This window comes from Haliotis asinina, chromosome 2 (assembly GCF_037392515.1).
Source record: "Haliotis asinina isolate JCU_RB_2024 chromosome 2, JCU_Hal_asi_v2, whole genome shotgun sequence".
Lineage (NCBI taxonomy): Eukaryota > Metazoa > Mollusca > Gastropoda > Lepetellida > Haliotidae > Haliotis > Haliotis asinina.
Genome location: NC_090281.1, coordinates 87,411,883 through 87,425,174, shown reverse-complemented (window position 1 = coordinate 87,425,174; position 13,292 = coordinate 87,411,883). Strand labels below are relative to the sequence as shown.

The following is a 13,292-nucleotide window of genomic DNA, read 5'->3' as shown; positions in this document are numbered from 1 at the left end:
GTTTATCGGGGGCTGGAGGTGGCGGGGGAAATGTGAGGCAGGTGTTTAAGGAAAGCCCGAAGTTGTGCGGGTCTCGTTTATAACATCGGTGATGCGCTGGGGCTCAGGTATGGCGCTGATTGAGTAAGAACATAATCGGGGCGGACCAGGATTCCAGCACACAAACATGGGTTCCTTGTGTGCAAAAGAATGCAACTGGACACTGAGATATGCGGAAGTTTAGGTGACGTGGGATAACAATATCAAATTGTTAGTGCAAAATTATTTGTCATTCCTGGGGGGAGGCCATAATATGACAACAGAGTATGGACTCACACTCAGTATCACCCTTACCATCATGTCAAGTACAATTAAACGTAAATCAATTACTGTCAATTTCTTCCAGGCCCAGATAACGTCGCGGCAACTGTCGGCATCATCGTTACCGGTTCTGTGGTGGCCATCATAATCATCGTAGTAGTTGTCATGCGCGAGCGCCGGAAATATAAACGACAAGGTCTTTTTAAAAAGGAGAGGTAATCATTGTAACAGTATTTATGTACCAAAGCATCATTAACGTCATCATTACCCTTTAACATATAGTATTCCCAGAAATTATTGAGAATCATGTTGCGTCATGTAACTCATTACGTTTATTAGCTTCTGGCGTTTTACTTACATAAACATGTTAAAACATCATCCTTTTGCAGTCTCAGTCTTGTTTTAGTACTTTGTTAGACCTCCTCGCTCAGCAATGCGTGCCTGAATACGCCTAGGCACACTACCCATCAAAGTTTGTAGGTAATCGTGTGACAGGGTATCCCAATATTGGACCACCTCGGCCTTCATATCTTCAATATTTCTCAGTCCCTTTTGGTTTATTCTGTCCTTCATGACTCCCCACACATTCTCAATTGGGTTTAGGTCTGGGCTGTAACTGGGCCAGTCTAAAACTTGAACATTTTCGCCCGACAACCACTGTTTTGTGTAGCGCGCAGTGTGTTTCGGGTCATTATCATGCCGGAAAATCCAATCATCTTCATACAATGTTTGTGCTGTCGGAAGAAGGTGACCATTTAGAATGTCAACGTATCTTTCTTTTGTCAAGTTTCTCGTGAAAACACACAATGGCGTCACTCCGCGAGCCGATATGCCACCCCACATGTGAAACTTCGGGCTATGTTTTGGTCGCTGGTAGATAGGTTTGACAGTATCTTTGGTCCAAATTTTCACACAATTAGGGGAAAGCCAAACAGAACTTTCATCCGAAAAGAAAACATTATCCCAATCTTGATTTTCATGAGCCCGACACCAGTTTAAACGTTTTTCCTTTTGCGCATCTTTCATCAACGGCGAGGGAATTCCACGTTTTTTCACCCCATTAAGTCTCTGTAATTCCTGCCTAACTGTTTCATTGCATACCTGAGGACTTCCTCTGCTAATCATTTCATTTCTGATGTTCTCAACACTTTTCAATTTGCCCCTACTCACAATCTGCCCAAGTCTTCGGCGATCCACAACACTGAATTTCCTAGGCCGACCTGCCCCTGCTTTCTGCTCTATCCCGGTTCCAGTTTGAATATTCTTCAAAGTTCTGTATACTGTAGACAGAGGAATACCGTGTCTACAAGCTAACACTTTAGCATCAGCCTCACCCCTTTCAAAATCATCTAGAATGAGCTTTCTTTTCTCTCTTGCTGTAAATTCTGCCATGTCAACACAGGAAGCCGTCTGCTCAGACAAGGGAGATAACTCTTGACGTAATGAGCTGCCTTCTAAGCCTTCAAGATTTGTCTCCCTTATTTAGTATGCTTTGTGCATAGTGAAAGCCCTTTTTCCAATCTTAGCATCATTAGAAAAAAACAAAGATTTTCTCAATAATTTCTGGGAACACTGTAACAGTTGGCTCATTGACAGCCAAGTGTTCCATTTACTTTTCTGTACATGAACAATTTGTGACGTAACCGAGCGCACTTCCAGTTGTCAATACGACCATCATGGTTTAAGCTATTTTGGAGGGACGGTGGGGTAGAATAGTGGTTAAAGCGTTCCGGCTTCGAGTCCCCATATGGGTAGAATGTGCGAGGCCCATTTTCTGGTGTCCCCCGCTGTGATATTGCTGGAATATTGCTAAAAGCACTCACACAATTAAGCTATTTTAGTGGTGTTTTGTCTTTACAGAACCATGTCTTGATCTGACGTCAGACTGATTGCAAGACCAACGTTTGTTACCAAGCGGAAATGAAATTCATGTGCTGTGAATACTGTCTCCACACACTCTTCAAGTCACGGTGGTGAATGAGTTCTGTTTTCTCCCATCCTTCTCTTGAAATGAGTTCCGTTGAACTTCTCTGTGTCAACTATATCATTGTGTATTGGAAAAGATTTGAGTTCACGAATACTTTTGGAAGTTATTTTGTAGAAATAGTGAAACTATTCTTACATAAGGATGTTAACCAACATATTCGCTTTTTGCGTATACTTTGGATGTAAATATACACTTACGTTACCCTAGCACTAAGGAAACCTGTCAGAGGAGGCGTGTGTTTTGTTCCAGTTATTGTTAACTATCTCCACTTCTGTATGTATAGAAAACATGTTTAGCGAAAGAATTGTAATACACCTAATGGGACTGGAAGACGAAAAGCATCTTGATAACTGCTTGTCAATGAGGGACAACAGGGTAGCCTAGTGGTTGAAGTGTTCGCTCGTCAAGACCAAGACTCGGGTTCCATTCCCAACATGGGAACTATGTGTAACGCCCATTTCTGGTGGAATATTTCTGAAAGTGGCTTAAAACTCACTTACTCATTTTGTCGATAACATTGACCGGTCGGAATCCGTTTACAGCGCGTAAAATACAATACACAAGTATTGTATAGCTCAGATGTTTTAGAGACCCATTAGCACAAACATATATCACATTATTAAAGAATATTGAAACAGGACATTTGCTAATATATATTGCTCCGTGGGAATTACATATATGATCTATGAATTCGTGAAAGTGGATGTAACCTGACTCTGTTTTCGTTATTTCAATATTCAGTATTTGTAATAGTTCTTCAACATGCGACATAATAAACGTTGCAAACAGGTGTCTCTCGTAACACTTGTAATGTCAAATTTGCCCCTGCTCTATGATTATTTGGAATGTGTGTGTCATGTCGCACTGTTAAATTGTCACCATCATATGTGAGCGAATGATATTTGAATTACGAGGCGACTGCTCCATTACACATAACACACTCGCGTGTTTAATCAGATATTAAAAAGTTATTTTGAACGTATATTTTTCATTCTTTCCACAATCGTTTTAATGATAACACACAAAAAGAACTGGTTTGGCGTTATTATGTTTTTGTCCTATCAAGTGGAGAGCCAACCTCTTTATCACCAAGTCAGATCGCAGTGTTCAAGTGGGCAACGAACAACGCTTGGCGTACAAAGCGACACAAAATACTTTGTAGCAAGCTGATGTCGATACAGTAAGATGAGTGTGCATGGCGTTTGTAATCTGAATGTAATGACAGGCCCATGCAAACTGATGCATGGCGTTTGTAATCTGAATGTAATGGCAGGCCCATGCAAACTGATACGTGACGTTTGTAATCTGAATGTAATGACAGGCCCACGCAAATTGATGCGTGATGTTTGTAACCTGAATGTAATGACAGGCCCATGCAAACTGAACTGAGTCGATTAGAAGCCTCGGTAATTAAAATCATACAGAACTTTACGTGATATTGTAGTTTTAAACAGTCACAAACCTCTGTAGCATACTGAGACACTATTCAGTTTATGGGATAGAATGTTCAGACATAAACTAAGAATGTGCTTGTGGTCTAGAGATACACCGACAGAAATATTGGACACGGCTAAGATCCACATACTTTCAAGTTCAAACTGTCGTGCTCATTTCGACTACTTGAGACATTATGGTGGGCAATATGTTGGTTCATCCGTGTCTGGTTCTTTCTTCATTTCAGTTAAACTTTTGAGTTCATATTTATCTGAAACAAAAACAGACTGTAGCTATATCATTATAAACTATATACGAAATCCAAATTCAGATTAATGATTATGTTTATATCTTATAAACTCGTTGATATTTGATTCTCCTAGTTGGAACTGATATTGAGCAATCCATGCTTGTCGTAAGTGGCGACCGATGAGATCGGAATATTCAAGAGTATTCGAGTAGATCAGGATCATTGCTGAATGTCATAAGTTTATCTCGTGTATAGTGGGGGAGAGACTAAACTGGCTGATTTGAAATTAGTGTTTGTTTATTTTCACCGAGACAGCAAATTCCCTTTTGAAGAAGACTCCACAGAGTCACATTTTCGTCAATGGAAATTAAGTAATCTTTTCTTCCTGAACAGTTTGAATTTAGTATCTTCACCCTTATCTCCATAGAAAACTCGCGTAACGATGACGTCACCAATATCCACCAGTGTTAATTCACTTCCACCTAGACACACTCCAAGCGTTCCACCAATATCCACCAGTGTTAACTCACTTCCACCTAGGCACACTCCAAGCGTTCCACCAATATCCACCAGTGTTAACTCACTTCCACCTAGGCACACTCCAAGCGTTCCACCAATATCCACCAGTGTTAATTCACTTCCACCTAGACACACTCCAAGCGTTCCACCAATATCCACCAGTGTTAACTCACTTCCACCTAGGCACACTCCAAGCGTTCCACCAATATCCACCAGTGTTAACTCACTTCCACCTAGGCACACTCCAAGCGTTCCACCAATATCCACCAGTGTTAATTCACTTCCACCTAGACACACTCCAAGCGTTCCACCAATATCCACCAGTGTTAACTCACTTCCACCTAGGCACACTCCAAGCGTTCCACCAATATCCACCAGTGTTAACTCACTTCCACCTAGGCACACTCCAAGCGTTCCACCAATATCCACCAGTGTTAACTCACTTCCACCTAGGCACACTCCAAGCGTTCCACCAATATCCACCAGTGTTAACTCACTTCCACCTAGGCACACTCCAAGCGTTCCACCAATATCCACCAGTGTTAACTCACTTCCACCTAGGCACACTCCAAGCGTTCCACCAATATCCACCAGTGTTAACACACTTCCACCTAGGCACACTCCAAGCGTTCCACCAATATCCACCAGTGTTAACTCACTTCCACCTAGGCACACTCCAAGCGTTCCACCAATATCCACCAGTGTTAACTCACTTCCACCTAGGCACACTCCAAGCGTTCCACCAATATCCACCAGTGTTAACACACTTCCACCTAGGCACACTCCAAGCGTTCCACCAATATCCACCAGTGTTAACTCACTTCCACCTAGGCACACTCCAAGCGTTCCACCAATATCCACCAGTGTTAACTCACTTCCACCTAGGCACACTCCAAGCGTTCCACCAATATCCACCAGTGTTAACTCACTTCCACCTAGGCACACTCCAAGCGTTCCACCAATATCCACCAGTGTTAACTCACTTCCACCTAGGCACACTCCAAGCGTTCCACCAATATCCACCAGTGTTAACTCACTTCCACCTAGGCACACTCCAAGCGTTCCACCAATATCACCTGCAACGAAACTAGTGTCATGCTCACTACACGGGTGTCTACAACAGACTTTATCTTACCTCACACATAAATGTCGTTTTCTCACTGGTCGAGCACTCTATTTTTTAAATGTACCCCGCTTGTAAGAGAGTAACATTTCTATGTATCCTGTTGGGAATGCCGAACTCATTTGGTGTTTCGTGGTAGTAATTCTATATCTCGAATAGCATTGAATCGCTTACAATTTACGGAATTTACCTATGTATTGCGAATGCAAATCGATGGAAGGGAGATAACTCTAAAACTGTTTTTCTTGTCACCTGCATACGCAATGGCCACGGGAACAACAACCGTAATCCCCATCGTGACTAGTGAACAACCTTATATTGGAATGCTTTGAATACTACAGCATCACGAGTAGATAATATTATTGTTTTAGAACAGAAGTACATGTAGTTGATATCGACGCCATGCACATGTTGACAAAGGGATTGTATCAGATTCTTTAACGAAACTTTTGTAAACCAGGAATATCATTTAACATAAACATAAACATGTAGTTGGCTTTATACTCTGTGTAAATATCTGGAAACACAATGTATTTTGATGGGCAAAGGAGAGTTTCTTGAGTCTACGTTTGCATTCAGTTGAAAGAAATGTTTTAAATAACTTTATCATGAAAATATAACTTTTACACACTCGTACAACATTAGAAATAAACACATTATAGAGGTACAGGTCCTAACGTTCTCTATTTACATTGCCATTCGTTCGTGGAAACAATATGTTATTCTATAGTTTAACAATCAGAGAAACCATGTGTAGCCTTCCACCTGTTTGACTTCATGTGTACGTCGTGTCGACCAGGCCGATGTCAACTTTCATGAGGTTAGACCCGGGATTCCTGCATGTAGTTAAAGTGCAGTTGAACGGTTTTTCTGTTGTCCAAGAAAGCGCAGAAGGTCCTGATGTGTTTTGGGAGGTTGCATTCTCCCTAACGACGCTTCCACATCGTTACAACGCAACCACTGGTATCATTATCGTTCGAAAAACATTTCACAAAAACTATTTTTAAGATGAGTATTTACAATTATTGAAATCTCGCAAGTACTGGGAATACAGCATCACTTTCAAATTGAAAAACAAATTAGCATCAAAATCATGACCACAAATTCAACGGCCGCCCAGAATCTATAAATCAACAAGTACCATGGACTACTACAAAATTATAAACTTCATCCCTGGCAGACGTGCTACCTCTTAGACGTTTCCACTTTGGTTGAACTCAGGAGCATGAAAAACAGAGAGTCAGAATCAGTGCAACTTTGGTATTTCAGCTCTTGATCATAAAATCCTCACACGTCTGGACCTAGATTTTTTAAGCTCTCTTAGCGCTAAGATAGCCGTAAGTGTCATACAGTAACATTAACTTACGACAATCTTATCAGTAAGAGAACTTCGAAAATCCCTGAAGCTGACATATATCCGCATCTCACCTGGCATTAGAAGTTCTCCTCGAACGTTCGTCTCTGCTACAAAATCGTGTATACTTAGATACTGATTATTTGACATTCGGGATTGTATTGTGCCAGCTTCAAAAACGTTGTTGACAAAAAGAGGTTATAAGACCCTTAAAATATAGCGGTGTAAGGTGTAGGGTATTTTTTGCAAAAACAGCAAAAATGTTTAGGCTTAGAAAATCAAAATGTGGGTCACGCATACAAAACGCACGACGGAAATTTTTAATGCCTAGAATAATGCATGTAATAAGTGAATTTAAAAAATATCGTATGATAATATGTATGCATGTAGAAGTCAGGGTAATATGGTGGTTGTTACATGGTGTACACAAAACGGAGAGTGTGTATATCTTGTTAAACAATACTGGATGAATAACAGAAGCTCCTACTATTGGACACTGCCCTTCTCGAATCTTTTACTGTAGATGCGATGCACCTACCTAATCATGTCTTCAATCTCAGCTTTGCTTATCACTGATTCTGCCCAATACTTTTCGATGACTTCTTCAAAAGATTTGCATTGCGATACCAGCTCACTATACGTGCCCAAAAGAGCAGACACATTGGCACGTAGTCTAGCAAACTCGTCTTTGACCACGTCGAAACCTACACTCCTGTTGACTATCAGTCTGAAAGCAACAAGTAAATGAACGTATCTATATTCCCTCATATAATATTCCCCTTTCAATACAATAACCTACAAAGCAATAATTAAGTGGTAGTCCAATTAGAAATGACTGTACTGATGTTTTCACACCTTTATGAAGCTAAGAGGAACAGTTTGATTTCATGAATCCGGTACAATGAGGGACAAAACGCAGGATGAAATTAAGCCACCGATGTACAGAAGGGAATCAATGTGCCACCGTTCACTAGACCCGTTGTTGTCAAAACAGTACTCGTACTAGAACCACGTTGAATTTTGCATTTCAAGTTCCATGTCGACCTTCCCTGAAGCCATACTTAATATGGACTAGAACAGAATCTGATCATGAATACAATATTTTAGTTTAAAGTTCTTTATGCTCAAGCAAACACCATTAAAACGATGAGCGACTCACCTATTCGATCCTCTGGACCATTCGTATCGTTTAGGGAAGCTGATTCGGTAAAACAGTACAGACTGGTTATTCTCTGGTGTTGGCGCCTTACATTTTAAGATCTCGAATACACAGCTCACTTGGCATGAATAAAAGTAGGCAGCCACAAACTTTCTGGATGTATCGGTAGAGATTGTTAATTATGCAGTTGTTGGTTGTGTAGTGGGTACCAAGAGGGAGTTCTTTGAGAAGAGTATCCTCACAATTGCCGTGAGGAGCAGCTAGACTCGATTCCTACAATAAAAATAAGTTTCAGTGTCTGCAGTCAATGAGGTTAATACAGCTAAAGAACCGTCCTCTCGTCTAGTTCACATTAGTTTTTGCTTACCCGGGTTTTCTGTAACCCTATGGACGTCCATGTACCAGACGCAACCGAAACTCCGCGACTGGTCGTCAGTGTGGGGAGTTCTGATAGGTCATTGATGTAGATCAATGCGCCGGTCGTACCACGTGGTCCACGAATGTAGCCCCACGATTTCAGAGACAGAACGAGTCTCAGATCACCATCGCTTCCTGTGCAAAGTAATGTAACGTATTAATACGCATTGACAAATTTGACAGTTTCGTAATATTAATGGCAGATATTTGAAATCTGCTCTGTTTTCTCAAAACATGGACAACTGTCCTTAGGTAATTGATCAGCTTTGCCTAATAACAGAACTGATGTCAGTAAAACAAGTAGGTCCGAGGACTTCCTCTTGCATGTCACGTTGGAGGAACCTTTAATCCGAGGGCGCATAGTTGAATCCTGAAACTATATATATTTATCATATCTCGGAGAACTAGTGACTTAAATCAGAAACACTCACTGTGTAGCGTCGACTTCTGGTTGGTCATTTCACTGAATGAAGACAGGTCAACGAAGAATAGTCACAGGCGTTAAAATGAGAGGGGTTCATTCATAGCATACCGTTCAATCGATGGTCACTCAATGAAAATAATCAGTCATAAGTCAGATCTGATGTAACTGACCCGGCTTGTCCGTGGCGAGAGACGCGTTCTGGTTGAAGGTGTAGCACAAACCAGCATCTGTGAGTACTGGGACGGAAAGTCGTCGGGACGACAGCGCTCGTTCCTCCACTCGCACCTGTTGAATATCGAATAGTCATGGGTAAGTATACAACCTAGAATATCCAAAATATACCGTTTAGGAAACTGTAAACTGTATAGGTTACTATACTATTCCAAAATATTCAATTATACATTTACATTCTCCCCGATCGCCCAACAAAACAGATTTCATTGTGGGCAAGAAGTAAATAATTGTGAAAATGAACACCACTGTTGACATTTTTGTGGTAAATGACGTCGGGTGTTTTGTTCAAACAAGCAACACAATCTATGGTTGATGGTCAACGAATAATGCACCTATGTGTGACCACATCCAGCTTGACGCTGTGATGCTGCTGAGTAGAGTTCACGTGGGGATATTCGGTCCAAGTATGGTCACAAGACTTCCAGGAACTCCGGTGTCCTTGTGTCTGCTTGTCTCTCGGCTGATCCAGGAGACGGGTTAATCAACCTATAGTACTCAGAGATAGCCTCGTAGACAGTCGGAGAGTCATGGCTTCCTTCCTCCATGGTCAATAATCTGCGTGTGATGAAGACAAAAACTTGACTTTAATAAGGATTTTGATATATCGATTTTGCGATGTATTTCCACGAAGTATTTACAAAACTTGATCATTTTCTTCTAAAGGCTTTCTTTTTAGAGGACATAAATGAACCTCAACTACACAAATATCCATGAATGTAAAAACTTGGAATGTTAAAGATGCCTGGTTATATCTTGAACCTCCTTCAGGCTTAGGTGACGACTTGTGTTATTTCATTAATTTGACTGGTCAAACAGAAACATGAATTACACTGTTCAGATAGTGACCTTTTTAGCCGACCCGAATTTTCTCGTATGGAAGGGAAAATAGACATCACAAACAACTACAGTAACACTGAATTCCAATTCATTGCTTCATAACAAAATGGTATTTACATAGGAATTGTAATTTTAAACTTTAATATCATCGCATTTCTGTATTTTATGGCGGGATGAAGACTGCATGACCTTAACTAAGACCTCACAGACTGTTCCTGTTTGTTGAGGTCGTAAAATGATTCACAATGCATCTGGTCCACAGGTTACACCTGTTATGTGTTTTATGCGCTTATTCAATGTAGTTCTGCAACGCACAACGTGATTGATCCAATATCTGTTCCGTACCGAACCGCGAAACCTTTCCAGGGGCAGAGCCTCGTTTCCGCGATTTATAGGTTTCCGTTTGTCAGAGTTCGCAGTGCGACAGAGCATGCTGCATGACGTGTTTGGATTAGAAGGAACATAGTGTTGTAGTATACAAGTGCTTTTAATCATACTTCTTTGAGTGACATGTTTAGAAGTTGGTGAATCAGATAAGGACAATCTTTATGGATGAGCAACTTCTTTAATCAGTTGAAGTAACGTTTCGATACAGCTTCTTGTATTGTTGTCAAGCAAGTATGAGGCAGATAAGACAGGATGGTACATACATATACAGTAACTAATTAACAAAAACAACATAACTGGATTTACATGTAGAAACTAGTAACAACAGACTGCGTACAGAAGCCAATGGAATGTGCAGGGCAGCAGAGTAGGGACATGTTTACACAAGCTGGTAAATGGTTGTATGGAAGAACAGGAGCAATGTGATGAAAAGGGATTACATGTGGAGGCCAGTGACAATGGAAGGCATACAGAGGCCAGTGGAGTGTAGAGATCAGGAGAGTGGGGCATGTACTTAGGGCTCTTTGATGAGTTCGTCATATGCTGACGGGATGAAGTAACCTTGATCTCTGTTGATCAGGGGTCGGTGTCTTTTGCTGTGGATGGCCCCTGCTAAGGGTGTTGTCTACAAAATTGACCGTAACCGTGGACAATCATATACTGGCGAAACATCCAGGACAATCAACACCAGAGTGAAAGAGCACCGGGAATATACAAACATATCCGACAACAAAACAGCCATGTCAGAAAATATTCAGTCCAACCCTGATCACCAAATCAACTGGACAGAATACACACTACTGTCTACCAACCAGCCCGACTCCACCAAACGAAAATTAGCAGAGGCCATCCACATCAAAAGACACAGGTTTGTAAATAATAGGTCGAACCCGAGTTCTTACAAGTTGAAAGTGTCCTTGAAATGCACCAACAATACCGAATCAAACACTGACATTCGGGAAATATTTTACACATATTATTAAGCCCATGCTGTGAGAAACTGAAATGTATTGTGTAATTTTGAGTCAGATGTTTACTCGCCTTTTCATGTGTTTGTCATACGTGCCATCAGTAGGGCAGGAGGCGGTCAACATTTCACTACTAATGATTGACAAGCACGTGGTTGTAACACTGTCAAAGAAGTACACACGGATTTCTTAGAATTTTGGAAAGGTCTTATCCTACTGCTTTAACTCACTGGTGCTCAGTCGATTCATCTCACTGACACTCTACCCGTGAACAACTCTCTGTTCATGAAAGTTTACGTAATGTGTGTATGATGTCACACTCAGCGGTCTGGACCTTGGGCGACCTGCAACGGTGCCCGATACTGCGTATGGTCTAATGACTACAGCTTCTGCAACACGTATTGTTGAGCAATACGCATACCCATGACATACTAACGTTGATTATTTTTTGAGTCGCGGCATACATGTCTATTCCCTTTTCTTCATTTTGTAGCCTTTTCCTCTTTGGTAATGTATGTATGCTTGAATTCAACGCATGTGAGATCACTGGGTTTTCCCGGTGCCTCTTTGCGGTTTTTCACGCTTTGTGACCACGTTGTCCACGTCGTTGTCAAGCCTATTTGTTCTTGCTGAGTGTATTGCACAACAAGTAACTAAACAAAATTAACTGTTATTTTCGAATTGCGTATATATATAATATACATCTTCTCTTGGTACCTTTCTTATTAATTTCTTACCAAACATTCTACAGCATGACATGAAAAAGACATATTTCATAAACGGCATCATGTATGTTTCCGACGAAACATATCAACTTGTGTTAAAACACTGAAATGCTCTATATAAAAATGGAAAACTAATTCGTTTTTGAAAACTGACTGATAATCTAATGCTTTTCACCTTCACGCCCAATAAATTCTCTTTCTTCATATAATAAGGAATTGTAAATATTCAATTTCGTTCACAATATAAATTCACATGTTTGGTAAATGTTCACTGGAATTGTTTAATATCCTTTCCAATGCTTCATCTGGCGCTTCAGATTTACAGTACATATCTGGTATGACCCTGTGCCATGAGTATGGGACAAAATATGGACATTACTTACGTACCATCCAACAGAGGCGCTTGTCAAACGCCCCAATCACGTCTTATATACCACGTCATTCATCAATACGTCCATCCATTCAGCCATGACGTCAGCTGTCCACAGCAAGACAATCAAACAGCAATTATATTTCACCTCAGGCCATGTACCCAAACAGTCCCATGTGTTCTTCTGACATCCATTTCGGTTGATTCCCAATCGAACGGTTGCCACTGACTGTCGTGTCTACTTTGGGACCGTCCTATTACCATCAGTGCTATCTAATTCATCATTCAGCGTAACATGTGTTTCTTTCAACTACTCTCAAATTACCATTCATTGTAGATTAGGTAACTGTAACAAAAGTATATCAGCAACCAATGCAATGGTATTTCTGTTGAGAGGTGCACTTTTCACACTTGACACACTGCAAGGGTTTTACTTCTACACTCCGAGAAAGCGCTCTCTGCTTACCTCTATCATACGAAGGATCTCGTAATTTCAAGCTAATTCTATCGCTAAATGTACTCGTATATAAAAGTTATACGTAACGACAAACAACAGAATTGTTGATGAAATCAAGTGTTGTAGTCGCTGATAAAAAGATGTGGTCATAGTGGTAACTTCAGTGTTAGATGTTTATTTTTTTAAAATGTACTGAATATCTTATTTCTGTTTCTTTCATTAATTTCTCTGGAAACATATTAATGAGAAATGCCGAGGACTATTCCATATCTGAAAATCCTGTTCAAAGTCGTTTCGTATCGCTTCAAATACCATGAGTTCGCCTGGATGTTTGGGTTAATCGCGTA

General features: G+C 40.7%; 1 protein-coding gene across 2 annotated transcripts in view; it reads left to right on the top strand.

Moving 5' to 3' along the window:
- Positions 1-3,314, top strand: part of LOC137274528 (uncharacterized) — a 35,899-nt gene extending 32,585 nt beyond the window's left edge. Inside the window, exons 32-33 of one of the 2 annotated variants that reach the window (XM_067807767.1) lie at positions 386-515; positions 2,161-3,314. In XM_067807767.1, coding sequence (XP_067663868.1) covers positions 386-515; positions 2,161-2,173 — 143 coding nt within the window. In that variant the 3' untranslated portion in view covers positions 2,174-3,314. Of the gene's footprint in view, positions 1-385; positions 516-2,141 lie in introns of both variants that reach the window. The other variant, XM_067807766.1, reaches the window with a different exon arrangement.
- The last annotated feature ends 9,978 nt before the right edge of the window (positions 3,315-13,292 follow it).